This window comes from Lotus japonicus, chromosome 6 (assembly GCF_012489685.1).
Source record: "Lotus japonicus ecotype B-129 chromosome 6, LjGifu_v1.2".
NCBI classification, from domain to species: Eukaryota; Viridiplantae; Streptophyta; class Magnoliopsida; order Fabales; family Fabaceae; genus Lotus; species Lotus japonicus.
Genome location: NC_080046.1, coordinates 40,602,050 through 40,619,681, shown reverse-complemented (window position 1 = coordinate 40,619,681; position 17,632 = coordinate 40,602,050). Strand labels below are relative to the sequence as shown.

Genomic DNA, 17,632 nt, shown 5'->3' with positions numbered 1-17,632 from the left:
GAGCACATGGGGTGGGGTTCAATGTGTGCCGCTTAGATAGAAGGGAGATGAATGAAAATTAATAATTTGCATTAATGGTTATTCATATTATGGCATTAATTAGCATTTGACAGTGGGAGAGAGAATTGGTAGTTAATAGTGGAAGAAGAATTAAAAAATAGGGGGAAAAACCTGGTGAGGACACGTGTGCAGAATTAACAATGGAGAACTGTGGAATGGACACGTGGAATTCCACTATGGTAAGATTGAATGACAGAAGAGAATGCACCAGAGTGCGACACATCAGCATTGAGTTCTTATAACCCTTGCTCTTTTAAAAGTATTATTGATGATGATGATAGGATTACTGCTATCCTATCCTGTCTGCTTATCCTGTCCACCAAACGGACCCTAAATTTCTATGCATCATTAATGCTTAGGAGAGTGAAAAGAGAGAAAGTTTCATTAAATAAGAGTATTCTTGTCAAAAAGTAATTAACGCACCACAAAATCTGAGTTGGTTCTTATAAAAATGATCAAAGTTAATCGTTCATTTAGTTTTTATAAATATGACCGGAGGTTGTATATACTATGAATTCTTTAAATATTGTAAGTGCATTATCAATAAAAAAGTGTGAACACTAGAAAACTCAATAACTTAGTAATGTGTATTCATATACCAAGTTTAAATTACAAAGCATGCTCAAATACAGGAGACAAATCGAACATATAGTATAGTAACCTCAATCTTCAAAAGTTTGTATAAATTATATGAGCCGGAACTCCAACATCTAGTTCCTATACAAAAATAAGTAATTTTTTAAGAAAAATTGTTTTGGCATAAAATCCTTAAGATAAACCCAAAAACTTTCCACGTGGAGTAGAACGGCTTCTTCTAAATTCAGGCATGGATGCATTGGTTCCTTCTTTAATATTGCTACCTGAACCATTAAAAAGTTTGTTTTCAACTTTGGTTGCCAAAATAGGCTCTCCAGTTTGCACTATTCCTCTGCATATGCCAAAAAAGCTCTATTATCATTACCAATTACCAATGATGCTATGACATAATCTTTATTAAAAAGAAACAACTAGTGAACTAAACAAGCAAAGTTTCTTAATGCTAGTATTGGTCATACCTTGATTCAAGGTTCTGAAAATTCTTTGGCAAGTTCTGATGTATCTTTTTGATATTTATAGCACTATGGACAGCAGACTCGACTAATCTAAGTTCATTTTCATGCTCAGAGTAGTCACTCTTTGGAGATGGATCCACAGTCATTTCACCTGTAAATTGAATCTTATAGGGTGATAATTGATGATGCTTGGCCTTAACCTTACTTTCAAGTTTGCTTTTTCTAATACCACCTTGTCTTACTACACTAAGTGCTTGCTTGAACTGTTCTTCTTCAAGTTCTTGAGGAACTTTCCTGGAGTTAGCCTTCTGGAGGTTGAAGAGTGTTTCAGAAATGCTTTCCTGCTTTACTGGCTCTCGCGAATTCGCGTGCTCCCTCGCATTGTTGTGAAGGGATGCAGCCATTGGCATTGTCACAAGGGATTTGTTAGAAGGTACTCTAGCTGGAAATGGATGCTTTAATATTGGTTGGTTGTGTTCTGTGTCATTTTTTACCCTACTCTTAATAACAGACCCTCTATCAGTGGATGATGATCTTCGGACTGGAGGTGATGGTGATCTTCCTTTCCCTGAGCTCACTACTTTGTCTTCAGTCAGAAGTGACATTTTTGGCATGGTGTCCTTGTCCATAAATGCCGAGGGAAACCTTGACCTTCTTTGCTTACCAGAAGAACAACTTCTAGACTGAAAATAGAATTTCGCATACAAATTAGGCTTCAATATGGCACAATTTCCAAATGTAGTCTTACATAGATTTCTCATAACTGTCTATATATTTATGCAATAACCTCAAAGCTTCTTTCATCCGTGAGACGTGGACTAGTGTCAGGCTTCATGATGCCACTTGGACCATGTTTGGGAAAATGATAAGGTGAAACAGCTCTTGGTTTCTGAGACTCTATGGTATTTCGAGCATTACCTGCCGTCTTCCACTGTTCCAGTTCTGCTTCCTTCCTCTCCAATGCCAGTTTCAGACTTGATATCTAAAACAAGAACAAATTGTCTAAAATTGTTGTGCAAGTTAGATAAATATTCCACAGCTTATGATCAAATTCAAAACCTCTTCCTTTAGTTCTAAGATTTCGCCAGTTTCTTTGTTAGATTGAGCAGCCCCAAGTTCAATGGATGAAACCCTCTCAGCAAACTTGAGTGTGCTAATAGTCTCCCCAATAGCATTAAGTTCAGGATTTATATGAACAAACATCAAAGTTTTTGCATGCCCTCCTATTGATAAAACAACAAAGAAGGAAATTAAATCAAGATATTTCTACAGAAATCCAGTCAAGCATATAACATTATAACTATGGCAATAATCGTATACATTCTAATAACAACAATAACAACAACAAGCCTTTTCCCACTACACGGGGGTCGACATAAAGCTCTGTCATGTATTAAGTTTAAAAAGATATATTGTCGAGCTCTAAATCTCTTAATGATTTGGCTTATGGCTTTTCTTAGTCTCCCTCTACCTCTAGTTATAAGACTGTTCCCTGTGTCTGCTCAACCCTCCTAACCGGTGTATTGAAGGGTCTTCTCGTTACATGTTTGAACCACCTAGCGTGAGACTCTACCATCTTTTCTACAATGAAAGCTACTCAATTTTTTCTCCATTGTATGCTTATCCTATCTTTTCTTGTGTATCCATCCATACATCGTAACATTCTTATATCTACACACTAATTTTACTTTCTCTAATAATCAAATGCATTTTAATGTCACTTCAAATTTCAAATTATTTACTAGCTCATTCTAACATCCTAACCCCAAAAGAAAGATTGTAAACTAATACACATAATGCTAAAATATGAAGTAGGACACTGTTGTCAGATGAGAAATGAAAAACAATCCCAAGTCTTAATGCTTCCGTATTCAATTATTATGAGTAGTTTGTGTTAATGGGAACAAATAAATAGAAGTCTATTACCTAAAGAATCTTGTAACACTTGTGTGAGCTTGCTATTTCTATAAGGGATATGTGGACTTTTCTGTGCCAGAGCAGATATAACATCCCCAAGTGCTGAAAGTGATCTATTTATATGTTGAGCCTCCTTCAATCTCTCACCAACAGCCTCAGATTTTTCAACCCTCTCACTTCCAGCCAAATCCACAAGATGAAGACAACCCCTGAGAATAGAGCCAGAAACTAACTCCCTGCCTCGAACGTGAACAGTCAAAACACTGCAATAGGATTGTAAAGAACTTTATTACATATATTTGAGGGTTATTGTTTATATATCTATAATCCTGAAGATGGCATTTCACCTATGAGAACGACTGCTTCTCTCGTTGAGAGCCGTAGCACCCACAGCACGGTTCTTCTGACCAACTTCCATTAAATATAGAACATCTTGAGTACAAGTAACCGGGACTAAATATGCATCAGGAACATTGAGGCCATTCAGTTGAGAATTGTTTCGTATATCTAATGTATATATCTTGTTAAGGAACTGAAAAAACTACAAAAGAAAATCTATAATAATAATATCCATACAAAAATTAAAGCACCGGTTAAAGGATATCTTCTGTTAGAGCCATTACTGACTAATAAATCCCTCACTTGTTCATTGTATATTTCAATCATCTGGACGAAGACTTCATACTTTATGGAATCTGCCCTATCCTTTGAGATATGAAATAAGTCACGCAAAGCCCTATAGTTTACACCCCATGTCTCTTCAGATGTCAGATCAGGACCACTCTATACAAGCAATTAATCACATTACTATACATGTATAAGAAAATTGATGAAACAATAATAAGTATCCTAAATGAACATTTTAAACATAAGTGGTGTTTTTTTATGTAGCCAAGGATTTAAGGTCTCTAAAATGGACATCAATTCGATTTTGTTTTGAAGAAAACATAATACTAAATTCAAATTTATAAATTGGTAGTAATGTTCAATTATATAAATAAATACATGTTAGGTAAAATTTTAGATGTGGCTCCTTTTCAAACTTTTAAGGAAATGGCTCCAAACCAAGGTACTAACTAGTAAATAGAGTTTGTGGTTTACCCCAACAAATTATATGATAGATTCAAATATTCAATCCAGCAAAAACATGCACAAGAAAAATAAAATGGAAGGAAACGCATATGGGTTGTAATTGATATTTGGATTAAAAGGAAGGCATTGATGTTTTTAAAAATCACAAACACCCTGTTCTCTTGTGTGAGTTGTGATGATGCATGCAATAACAACCAAGCAATTTAAGATCAAAGGCAGTACCCTAATTTCATTAAATGCATCGACATTATGTGAAACATACTAGAAATTTTATGCATGTAATGTAACAATACCATGGTGTAAGTCTTCCCTGAGCCAGTCTGTCCATATGCGAAGATGCATGCATTGTAACCATCTAGAACAGACCTGATCAAGGGTTGAGTGTCAACATAAATTTGTTCTGCAGATGACAAAAGAAATGTCAAGAAAAGCTTCAAAAATCCATTTATTAATAAGAAAATCATATATGATACCATGACCAATTCATAAAATACTAGAACTTGGTAGACAAATCTGATATTCTCAATTTTACTGTTTTCATAGCCACACTTCTCATCTTAAAAGAAAATGCAAATCCTGTTGTCAACCCTTTACTACTAAAGTTTCAATTGACAAGCCTTCAATTAGATAGCTATATCTTAAGATCAATGTAAGACAAAGACAAAGTATATGCCGGCATAGGCCTTTTAAGTTAGTAATAAGACAAGATTAAAATACCTTGTGTTGCACTTGTTCCAAACACCTTATCGAATGAAAATACCCTTCTTGCCTCTTTTCCTTGCTTAAGGGGATTTACAATCATCATGTCTCCATTTTCTCCAATATAGTCTACAGTAGTCAGTGACTTCGATTGTCCTGGTAAAAAGGGCCTCACTCTACAATAGACCCTAATGGCTCCTATAAGACAGCAAATTTGTTAAATGTAAATTTATTACAATAAGTAGATCCATCAAATGTATTGTTAGGAAGCCTGAATTCTTATGCACCTTTGAGATCTTGTACTTGATTGTAAAGAACACGGTTCTCCTCCAAAACTTTGTGGTAGGATGAGGAGGCCACTTCAAGGCTCTTGATATGATTCTCTGAATAGGGCATAGCACTCAAGTCAATCTTAAGAATATTATAATACAAACTTCAACATACAAGGAACATATTTTTCAGGGAAACCAAATCTTAGCATGTTACCTAGCCTAATCAGTTCTTGTTCCCACTCAGATTGAATATGTTTAACCTCCATTTTTGTCTCTTGGAAAAAGTATTTCATCCCCTGTAGCATGAGAAAAAGCCTTACAATATGGTGCTAAACTACTAATCTGAGCTCACATGGCAGAGAAACCATATCAGTAAGTCCAGTTATCCAATTTATACCTCAAGTTGTTTCTGTTGCGTGTTGATTACTTCAGAATAATGAGCAGAATAATTGACATTTTGTCGAATTTTATCAGGCTTGCCACCACAAATGCAGAACTTGGAGAAATCATTTGATGCCAAACTACTTCTTTGATTGAGATATAGCGAGATAGCTTCAATAAACTCTCTCTTCGAGAGACATCCCATATCACCGTTCAATATTTTGTTCAGGAGAAGTCCAAGCTGCAGAAAATTGTTGGGAAGTAAATTTTAAAATATATTTTCACAGTAAGGAAAAGAAAAATGATAAATTAGTGAAAACAGTGAAATCGGGAAACAAATGTAAGTACAAATATATAGAATTAAACCAGGTGTACCTGAGTTCCTTGAGAAACAAGCAGAGATGAGAAATCCTTGACTACCTTGCGGAGTAAGGTATCAATCACCTACAAATTGTTAACCAAATCACAAATAAGACTGCATGAAGCAAAGGAATTGATATGTAGATGTCATTAAAAAAAATGCTAAAACAACTATCTTATGTGTCATTCTTAAATATTCAATAGCAGTGCAATTCACAATATCTCTATCTTAACTTCCTATAAAGACCTTTTAATGTTCAGTGAGTAATGGACTTCAACTGACTTAGTCATCTACTAATCATATAAGTCATGAAACAATTCTTGTACAATCTAGAATAGAACCTACGACATTTGTCCAAACCGGTAAGGATCTTACCGACCATTGCATTGAGAGGCAGATCTTCAATCCCTTCTGTCTCTCTAAGGTAAGCCTGAAGAAGTCTAAGTCCAAAGTTATCAAAAAGGAAAGCCAAAGCACTTGCAGTTCTGGTTTCTTCAATCAAGAACTCTTCAGATAGGTTAAGAAACTCTAGCAGCTGCTCATACTGGGACGACTCTGACTCGTCTAATGATTCATCCGCACTTTCACTGCCAATTACGGAAGAAGGAGACTTCTTTGGGAAAGAAGTAATCCTCACGGTTCCCCCATACTTCCACACACCAACTCCACCAGATAGCTTCCACTCATAGAACCCCTTCAGACATAGAATGCAGTCCACAACTTTATTCGATGAACCACCCTGCATTTCAAAGTTCAAAACATAAGACCCCCATAACTAAAACTCAAAACTAGCTAAAGGACAAACAAACAAGTTAAGTCCTATTCACTGAAAGTGACACACTTCAATCTCAAAATGTATTAGGAAACAACAAATTAAGAAATTGCTAGCAACACTCACTGAAACACTTTATTTTCAACAATCACTTGTCGATTAGTTGAAATTTACGTGCGCCCCACGAAATTGGACATGGGGCCCACATTATTAGTGAACTCTACATAAATTTCAACTGATCAATTAGAAATCCGGAGAGTTTAAAGTGAGTTTTGCTAGCATTTTTCTGAAATTAATTTCATATTTTAATCATCACAAACACAGACAGAATAAAAGAAAAATAAAACCCAAATCCAATTTCCAACCTTCTCCAAATCTGAAGCTTCAAAAGTCAAAAGCTGCATGGCCTTAACAGCATCCAGAAAGTTCCTCATGTTCTCAAAATACTGAATAGCAGAGTGTGCAGCTCCCTCTGCAGACTGAACAGCAAGGCCAGGATTCTCCACAACCTATCCCAAAAAAATTCCCAATCCAACAACACCCCACAAGTCCAGAAGAAAAACAATCACTTAGAAATGCAAAAATGGAGGAAAAACGCGATACCCAGAATTGAAAAATGGGAAAAGGTGGTGGAACCTTTAGAACAGCACCGGGGTTGATTTTGTTGAGGACGTTGCAGAGAATGAGGCCGTTGCGGAGGGTCAGGCAAAACTCTTCTTCTGAAGGTTGTGGAGGGAGTGATGCTGATGAAACGTTGTCCATTTGATGAAGCCATTGTGATGCTTGGTATCTTCTCCAACCTTACACCATTGAAATGTGAACATGAACATGAAGGATGAGGGAAGAAGAAAGATAATCATGGTCATGGCGGCAAAGCATTGATATGATTCTGAAGGCTTACGACACCGTTTGGTATTGAACTTTTGTTTTGGAGTGAAATTTAATGTTTTAATTAATGAGTTTTGAGTGTAAAAATATATTTACAAATTCAATTTATTTATGAATATTTTAAATAGAAAATGAGAATAAGAGTTTTAAATAAAAGAAAAGTGTCACCGAATAATAGCTCAAGACTCAAGTGGTAAAACATAAGGGTTAGGTGGGGGAGGTCCAAGGATTGATCCATAGATGGTGTAATTTATTTTTCCGATGTAAAAAAAAAAATAAAAAAAATGAATAAGTGATTTAGTTTTAATATATATAATTAATTTTTGTGGGATTAAATTAGCTCAAAAAAATTATTTTTGGTTTAACAACAGTGTCATACTGTCATCTTTCAAACAATTATTTTCGATCCGAATGTGTAAGACCAAAGATCTATTAAGAGAACGAAACAACACACTAACCAATAAAGAGATTGAAATCCAATTAATTCTATTTATTTTAGAAATGTTACTTGAATAGTTGAAGTTTGAATAGAAACTTTTTTTTTTCAAAAAAATATTTTGTCTAATCTTCCTTAACTAAAAAATTCATTTTTTCAAAGTGCATTTCTTTACATTTGCCATTTGTTGAGGAATCTTAATTTAATTTGTAACAAATTTTGTTGCGAAGGATATATAACTCTTTTGTGAAAGGATGGCGACATCCATAAAAAATATAAAATATATTATATTTGGGGTGTTAAAGCACACTCAAACTCGTGGGTCAACTCGTCATCCCCGCCTTACATAACCCACCAGCACACGCGAGTCAGCTTGCTGCAAGGCGAGTCAACCCAAAAGCCACCTTTTTTTATGAAATGTTTTGGGTGGGTTTTGGCGAGCCAATTTGCAGGTTAATCATCATAAAAGTGCTTCTTGCTTTTACACCATTTTATTTATATTTTTCACTTAATAATTAATCCACTGCAATGCGAAGTAAGTTCATTTCTCAACCCGCATTCCCTACGTGCGGGTCAACCCGCCAAACTAGCCCGCTTTTAAGTAGGTTGACTTGGGGTGGGTTGCCCGCATCGAGATAAAAAAACTAGTAATTTTAAATGAAATTTTAAAAAACACTAACATTATCTTAAAAAAGTTAATTTAGAGTCTCTACTAGCAATTTTAAATGAAATTTTGAAAAACAATAACATAAGCTTCCTAATTCCTAAAAAATATATTTAGTGTCTTTATCCTAATTTTATCCCCTCTTGAGATCAGTGAAGGGGGGGGGGGGGGTCTACTAGTATCTCTTTGACCTAGTTCAGATGCTTTAAATTCAATCACAAAATACACTAACAAGTAACAACAATATTAAAGTTAAAGTAGACACGCAAATAATTAGTTGAGACAAAGTGACATTTGAATGTTACCAAAATTATGATGCTTCTTGGTTGGATGCAAGGTCTTAATCGATAATGTCAAAGTTTAAGCTCCAAAATTAGTATAGTACTAATTCTTTCGGCTATATAAAACACTTGATATCATAAAATTTGGACCCATCCCTTGGAGACAAGGCCATAGTCCTAAACTTCTATTGAGTGGTGGGGTGCTATCCCATTTTTGCACACTACCACATTCCCCCACTCAATACTCTTCATCATGCTTTGCCAAACAATCATTAATTTGATGCATCTCAATCTTTTTCTTTTCTATCCACTGTTTGTTCAACAAGTAAAATCAAATTATTTTCCTTTTTTGTTTTTTTACCTTACTTTTTCTGCTTTTGTTAACTAAAGGGGTCTATGTAATAATTTGATTGACCAAAAGAAAAAGAAGCAACAAACAAAGAAATTACGTTAAAAGAAACAAACGAAATTTGTTTCCTTTTCTTTTCTCCCGGGTCATTAGAAGCAAACATGACACCAAGAAATGTGCCTCAACTCAAGCATCTTAAATCAATATTCACTTTTGACAACTATATCTTCTTTTTACTTTTCTAGAGGAGGAACTACAGTACTACGCCATAAAAAAGAATAGAGCAACTATTTTTTTTACTTAATTAAGATATCAATTTCCACATCATAAATTTGCACTTTGTGGTCTATTAATCCAACTTCCAAATTCCAAATAAGTTTTTTCAAGATCAGAAAATATATATGCGTTATCTCTATTTTGGATGAATTCTCATATTATTTATATATATATATATATATATATATATACAAATTAAAGTGAATGAAATTATATATTGTTCAACATACCACCCATGTCCATCTTAAATGTTCTTATACTCTAATTTTCAAAAGATAAAAAAAAAAAATTTTAATTACTGGTTACAATTTTACTGCATTTTACAACAGTTTATATTTTAGTTTGAAAAGTGCATACCTGCTTCCTCTGCTTTCCTCTGAGCCAATTCATGATCATTGAAACTCTCCTCCGTAGTAGTGAATGAAGGCTCCTTGTTGATAGAGACCAGGCCCTTCAATCCTCTCTTTGAAGGAGATGTGAAAAATGAGTTTTGGCAGCTCTCCTGTGGCATCTTGCTTTGATAACCAAGGAAATTGGATATATAGAACTATATCATATGTATGCTTATTTTCTCTGCAGAAGAAGAAACAAATTGTAGAAAAAGTTCAAGTCTTATGATATCCAATAACAAAGTAAAAAACAATGGTGGGTAGCATGCACAAATTGCATAGAATTAACTTGGAATTGTATATGCAGTGCTTTAAATTATGGAGTTTATAATCAAGAAACATGATCAGCATTAAAAGGAAATGGAGAAGTTGAGCAAAGAAAAGAAAGAGAGCTGAAGAGACTTAAGGGACAAAAATTACCTGGAGTAGTGAGATTTGAGAGTTAGAAACTGAAGTTTGTGATTAAGGTTATGGAAGTGGAATTGAAAGAAGGCTCTGGTGAATTTGTTGAATGATGAGCCTTCAAAAATATGAACAGACTTACGTTAAATGCTTGGCTTCAATGTTAGAGTGTGTGAAAAGAAAGATACTAAGTCCAAAACTTAGAAGGCCTTGGATTTGAAACGTTGTCCTTGGCATTCTCTGACACAAATAAAAGGATAAAAAGTTGGGACTTTTATGCGATCATGCTATGTAAGAATTCTTTTTTTGGTGTGAAAAATTCAGTATTTACTATTTATGATATATTTTGGGATTTGATTAATTCGAGAAATGTAAGTGGTAATTAGCAAGCTAAACCCTATAAGGATGAGAGGACAAATTTAAAATTCAGGTAAGACATTTGTTGATCTAGTGGTAATTACCAAGCTAAACCCTATAAAGATGAAAGTGCGAGTGTGCGAGTTTGAAATCCGGGAAAGACAGTTGTTAGGAGAAAAATGTAACTATATCCCGAACGGATGACGACATCCGTCAATGAAAATAAAATGTGAACATTAGTTCTACTTAGGGGTGTCAATCGGTGGGCATGGATAGTAAATATATCCACCACCTGCTCCACAGGTAAAAAAATCATACTAGTAGCTGCTTCATACTCACATTAATATTTTTAACGGATTATAAAATATCTGTGGATATCCATAGACAACCCCCATGAACATATATGGATCCACATATATTTGTTCAAATGAAAATAATATTAAAAATTAAATTCAACATTAGTTCACAGTCCATGCGTGAAGACGAATACTTCTTTTCTTCCCCTTTTTTGGGTCTAATGACTTCTTTTTTACCATTACTATTTTGCAAGTTTATTTGAAGGAGAACTACAACCCAAAAACAAAATAATTAGAGATTAGAATTAATATACATCTATTCTAGATTATATATATATAGCGGGTGGGTATCCATGGGTATGGAGACATCAATATCTGTAGCCGCTCCATTAATAAATGGATAGTAAAAATACACTACAAGAAATTTGCCATATACCAACGGCAGCAAACTGTCACTAAAGAGTTAAAAACCGTAGGTATAGACCCAAAAACTTTTACCAACGGCCAATTCATTCCGTAGACTTTGAGTCGCTATACCTACGGGTAAAATTCCGTTGGTATATCTTTTAGCTACGGTTAAGCATCTGTAGGTACATACTTTAAGATATACCTACGCTTTTTTTACCATCGGTATAAGTATTAGCAGGGACCCACAAATTCTCAATACCAACGGTTTAACTGCTAATGTTATAGGCTTTAGTGACGGTTCTATTTTCATTACAATAGAACTTTAAGATATACCAACGGACACTAACTGTCAGTATAAGGTATACTAGAAATACATAATTTTTCTACACCCACGGTTTCAGTGTCGTTACTACAGAGTTTAGTAACAGTTTTGAAATTAAGATATACCAACGGAAACTAACTGTCAGTATAAAGTATACTACATATACATAATTTTTCTATACCCACGGTTTTTTTTATATATTTAATAACTCATTTTAAATTGCAATAATCACAATTATAGCTTTATTATTATGGGATTCAGTGGCCCTGTTGTTTTCAGAAGATAAAAACACCAATACAATTGCATCTCACATTAAAAATTGGAAGATCATAATATGAAGTGAGACATTAAAATGGTTGTTCTATACACAACCATATCACATAAAAATTATCATTGTCTTGGAAACATCACAATACAACATAATGGATCATCACCACCAAAAAGTACCATAGTAATATAAAGTACGCACATAAGTAGCTTTTCAATCAAAACAATTCAGAAGACGAAATCTCAACTTAATTATAAATCCTACAGGCTCCACAAAATCATATGCATGTTTAATCTCCAAGGACAAAGTAGCCGCTTCCTAATAATCTTCATCTGCAAGTATAAAAAAGAACATATCATTAACAAAATATAACTTTTTTTCTAAAATATAAACACAAAGCTTTACATTAAAATATAAAATGATCACATAAAAAATAAGCACCAACAAAAGTAAACTGCCAAATAACTAAATGTATGTGAAAACTTGATCAATAAAATGTGCTCCAACCCAATGCAAGGATAAAATCAGAACAAGAAAAACATAATAACAATTTCAAAGCTCCTATTACAACAAAGAATAGCAGAAGATGTTGATTTAAATTAGTAACAAGTTAGTACATGCTAAGAAGATATATACCACATTCACTATCTTCATTGGAGCTTGAACTTGGAGAATTCAAATGGTCACGAGCACGCGAAGTATCTGCAACCTATTAAAAGTAAAAGAATACAACTTACGGATTGTAATCTGTGTAAACTAAAGAAGAAGATCTAAACACCTTATGAGAACATGAGAACAAAGTACTTAGCTTCAAAGAAAATAACCAAGGCCCATCATGTATTAAAATATCATGCTAGAGAGGCGTGTTCAATATCAAAGCAAATATGAAAAGATGTACTTCAAAGATGCATCTGCCTCTTTTGTACATTAGCACATCGTGGACCCATATCAAGTGCAAGAACATGGAGATAACATGTTATAGCTAAGACATACAAACTTTCAGTTAGTTTTACCATTCTAACTTTAGCTACAATCATATCAATTATAGGAAACAGAAACTCATGTGGCAGCAATAAACTCATGAAGCAAACCTCCAATTACAGATGCATTCAGCTACCCTAACTTGTAAAATACAAACATTCAGAGCGTTAACATGGATGGGGGTTGTCACTTTGTATGTATCTAAATTTATTTTGTAAACATATTATTAGTGTAGAAAAAAGAGCATTGAAGTGAGAAAAGTCACCTGTCTTGCAATATCATTAAACTCTTCTCCAGGTAAACGATTTTGAACCGCGGACACAAAACTTGTCAACAAGTTTTCCAAATAATTCACTCGATGACTTAGCTCTTCATGTTTAGATAAAGAAACTTTTGATTTTTTACATTTTGGCATCTTGCCCATGCAGCGAACACGCCCTCTTTTCTCAAGTCCTTGAACTTTAGAGAATATGTCATCCTTCCAAGATGTATGCCTTTGTGTGTTTTGTAACACCCCGATTTCGGTGGCGTCACTTTAGTAACCAAAAGTAAACTTAATGCGGAAAAACGTAAATATTTTTTTTTGATAATAACTAAGACAAGACTGAATTAAATAAAGCCCAAATGCGAAAGGCAACAGAACTAATATACAATATATATAACATCCCCCGCTGTAAATAGCGACCTCGTCACGAGTAACCTCCAATGACGGAAAGTAGAAAAGTGTAACGCCCGTAGGCAAAATGTACAATCCCAAAATGTTAGGTCAAGTGTCAGCAACACAAGCCCTCAAAAATAAGAATAAGTCAGAGCTAGGACACTAACACCCAACCTTAATAGACTCTAATCACCCATCCTCCATACTTCCATCATCGACTCCCATCTGGTCATGCATGAAGTCCGGGTCCACGTCGAAGGCTCAATAGTAGTCATTTCGCTCCGGGTCTTCCCCGAACGACGAGGAATCACGGAAGAATCCACCAACGACATCTGACAAAAAGGGCATACATAGCCCCCCAAACACAGGTAGCACGTGCAAGGGTCAACTTACGGAATATAGGATAGAGAATACAAGACACCAGATAAAGTATAAGGGGTATATATATATATATGTTGTCTATATACATATAAGTTCTGCATTGTCTACCCTAAGGTTTAAACATAGCATGTTATCAAATCTCTAGTACAATTCAATCATCAAAGCACATACGATATTTATCAACATCTACTCATCCAAATCCCCAACGAATATAATTAGAGTGCATGATATGTCAATGCAACGTCAATCTCGACGATTCCGGAAAGAGTAGGCTGGGCACGTTTGAGTCGGTCCTAACACTGGCATTGTGTCGACCATAACCCCCGAGTGTCACTTACAACCTTGACATAGCCGGATCAGTCCTAACCCTGCGGGTCGACTTTTCCCTCCCCTATGCCCGACAATCAACAGGTCGATCCTAACCTCACGGTCGATCATATCCCCCGTCGATGTCCGAATTACCCGAAGGTATAAACTGTACCCGAAGGCATAAACTGTACCCGAAGGCATAAACTGTACCCGAAGGCATAAACTGTAAATCAAGTCGAATGCGTCGACACCTAAAGCATTAGCTAGTAAGGTAAGTTGCCCTTACCTCTAGTTATTCCAGCGTTCTCCTCAAACGTTCCTTCACAATGAGCTCCTTGATCTTCAGGAAATTCTTCAAAAGAACCTTTAAAGTAAAACCACAGAATTCTATCAAAATCTATCGGAAACTAAGCTATCAATGCTCACTAAGGTTACACGAAGTAGTTCATACTCCGAGGTACGATAATCTAGCGCGAAAGGACAAGTTTTCGGAAAAGAAATTTTCCCCCTCCTCCTCTATAGGGCTCGACCACTTTTCACAATTGTGGGGCTCGATTTTTCTTCGATCAAACTTGGTTCCTATGCTTTCATTAGCCGTAACTAAGGGTATTCTGAACTCGAAAAAATTATCGGATCAAAAACTGTCGCAGGGGTATTTTGGTCATGATTTTTAACTTAGAAATTTCAAAACTGAAATCCCAAAAACCAAATTTTGCAGGGACGTTACTAACGACGTTTATGACAACTAATCCTACTAACACTAAGCTAAGGCGATAGTTTTTAGCCTAAAGGTTGAAGCTTTACCTCAAAAACTCCAAAAATGGGTATTTGAGGCTAAAATTGATTCCGGCGACATAACGGAAAATCTAATCCGGCAGAAGTGATCTTGGGCACATATAGAAGAGGTTTAGAATCAGAAATGAAAGATTCAGGATAGTTTTGCAAAAACCCATAAACTATCCGCTCAGAAAACTCTACAGAAAAGCTATGGAAAAAGCGATCAGAGGTAAGGATTAGCGACTATACCTCGAAGCCTTGAAGTAGCAACTGATTGATCGATGATCAAGCAAACGATGAAGAAAATCTTCTCTTCTCCCTCCCTTGTAGAACTCGCGGCCTTGATGAAGAAAATGGAGGAAAATTTGAGTTTTTCTTCCTTTCTTTGCTATATATAAAGGTTGGAAATTCGCGGGAAAATGAAAGTTTCGCGAATCTAATTTTTCCGGCGTCATACTCCGTGAATTAATAGATATGTTTTGGCGAAAGAATTCCAAAACTAAAATGAGGTCTCTTTGTATTTTTGGCAACTAAAGCATAGTCGGTATAAAACTATTTTACCCGATAAGTTGCTTTTTGCATCGAATGTCGGAATGGAAAACTTCCTTCGGAAGAAAGATTGAAATCATCAAGAGAAATGGGTGTACGCGTGTAGAATATTCATTTGAAGCTCTGAATAGAAAAAGTTTTCATCGTCGAGAAATTCTAGGGTTTTGAAATACCAGGGATTCGGTTTCGGCAAACTTCCGATGATTGGAATCGGACGTTCGTAGATCCTAGAGTTTCGCCTCGAAACGATTGTGATATATGGAAAAAGAGAAGTTCTAACATTTCTTTGAAGATTTTTGGAATTAACTTCCGTCGTGCCTAAAAGTGAAAATTAGCTATATACTAGGGTTTCTGACCTAGGTTTAAGCGTAAAACGATCGTGCTATAACTTTTATCGACTTCGATACGATCCTTTGACTTTTCCTGAACTTTCTCCTTCATAAATTTATTTCATTTGGTAAACTCTTGTTCAGGTTTCCTTTCACGATACATCAAGCCTAATCGTAAATGGAAATCTCTTCCACTTATTCTAAGCTTAAAAACTTGGGTCTTACATTACTACCCTCCAAAAAGAAAGTTTCGTCCTCGAAACTTAGGGTTCAGTAAAAGCTCTGACTATTGTTCTTGATCTTTTCCTCTAACTCCCATATGGCATCGTCTGTGTCTTTGTTCCAAATAACTCTTACTAAAGCACTCTGCTTTCCCTTCGATTGTTTCACTCTTCTAGTCCCAATGTTGACCAACAGCGTCTCAACAGACATATCATCTTTCAACTTGCCGAGGTTTAACTACAATCATCAATGATAACACCACTAAAACTCTTACTCGAATATGATCTCCAGCTTCTGAAGTCAATCTTTACCCTAAGATTCTCATTCCACTTAGCAAAATTCACTCGCTAATCTCTAGCTTGTATCACCGAAATCCATAACAAGTTTCATTCACTCTTAGACTTTAAGCAACTTGTCCAAATATGACAACCTCAAGTGTTCATCTTAATACTAACACTTCCCTTTTCTGTAACTTGATCACCATCTCGTCAATCAACTTCTTAATCTCTCTATCAAATTCTAACCAACTTCGAGTCCTAGAAACTTAAGACAACAATTCATAGACTTAAAACCTGAACCTTCACCAAGTTTGGACCTCTAATGTCCGTTAATTCTTCAATGCTTCCTAAATGAATATCCATTTCTTCAAACTATATCTCCTTCGCAAGAGAACTTATACTTAATGCGAACTTTTTCCTCCCAGATCGACTAATCCTCGATCCAATCAAGTTAATCTTACCAATCCTTCTATCAAAGTCCATAGCCAGCTCTGATTCCGAATATCACCCCCTCAATATTAAGTTGATCAAGCCTAATACATCGAAGGTGAAATTTAGAAAAACCCACTGGAACAGTCAATGAGTTCCTATCATCCAATAGTCACAAATATCCTGACCTCACATCCTCAACGATTCCGCTACGGAACTATACGCCCTCGACATCATACGTATATCAAGCCTAATCGTAAATGGAAATCTCTTCCACTTATTCTAAGCTTAAAAACTTGGGTCTTACATGTTTTGAGTTGATTGAGATGTTTCAGCATCAGTGTGTTTGTTTAACTCTTGCTGAAAACCATAGATATGCCAACAAACAAGAAAAAACAGTTACTATTGTGCATGAATGTATATCATAGATATGTCAAAAAACAATTTAAGTCAACTATGCAAAAAAGTTAAAACAAAACAGAAACAAAGAAAGTAAATCTTACAACTACTCCTGCAGCCTTTTCATTAACAATTGTCCCATCTTTACGAGTTCGAGTATGAATGTATATCTCTTTGCGTGTAGGCGCCACTCCTTTGCCCTTTTTTTTCTAAATTTGTATAAACAAGTTATTAGTAATTTTATTTAAATTCATAAAAACATGTTATAGGTAATTTACTCAATGACAAGAACTAATAAAAGCAAACCATTTGGTCAATCAGTTTGGGTAGACTTTTTGTGCCCATACAATGAACGTCTTCAAACTTGGCACGATTCCT

General features: G+C 35.2%; 1 protein-coding gene across 1 annotated transcript; it reads right to left on the bottom strand.

Annotated features, from left to right (window-relative positions):
- Positions 1 to 614: 614 nt before the first annotated feature.
- Positions 615 to 10,532, bottom strand: LOC130723368 (kinesin-like protein KIN-14F). The gene is made up of 18 exons (XM_057574377.1): positions 10,310 to 10,532; positions 9,858 to 10,073; positions 7,243 to 7,406; positions 6,972 to 7,115; positions 6,214 to 6,573; positions 5,849 to 5,917; positions 5,490 to 5,714; positions 5,307 to 5,388; positions 5,108 to 5,203; positions 4,839 to 5,018; positions 4,415 to 4,521; positions 3,634 to 3,812; positions 3,377 to 3,541; positions 3,039 to 3,292; positions 2,172 to 2,335; positions 1,900 to 2,094; positions 1,116 to 1,795; positions 615 to 988 (listed from the first exon to the last, which is right to left on the bottom strand). The coding sequence occupies exons 2-18, from the start codon at positions 10,009 to 10,011 to the stop codon at positions 829 to 831; spliced, it is 3,378 nt and encodes a 1,125-aa protein (XP_057430360.1). The 5' UTR covers positions 10,012 to 10,073; positions 10,310 to 10,532; the 3' UTR covers positions 615 to 828.
- Positions 10,533 to 17,632: the final 7,100 nt, after the last annotated feature.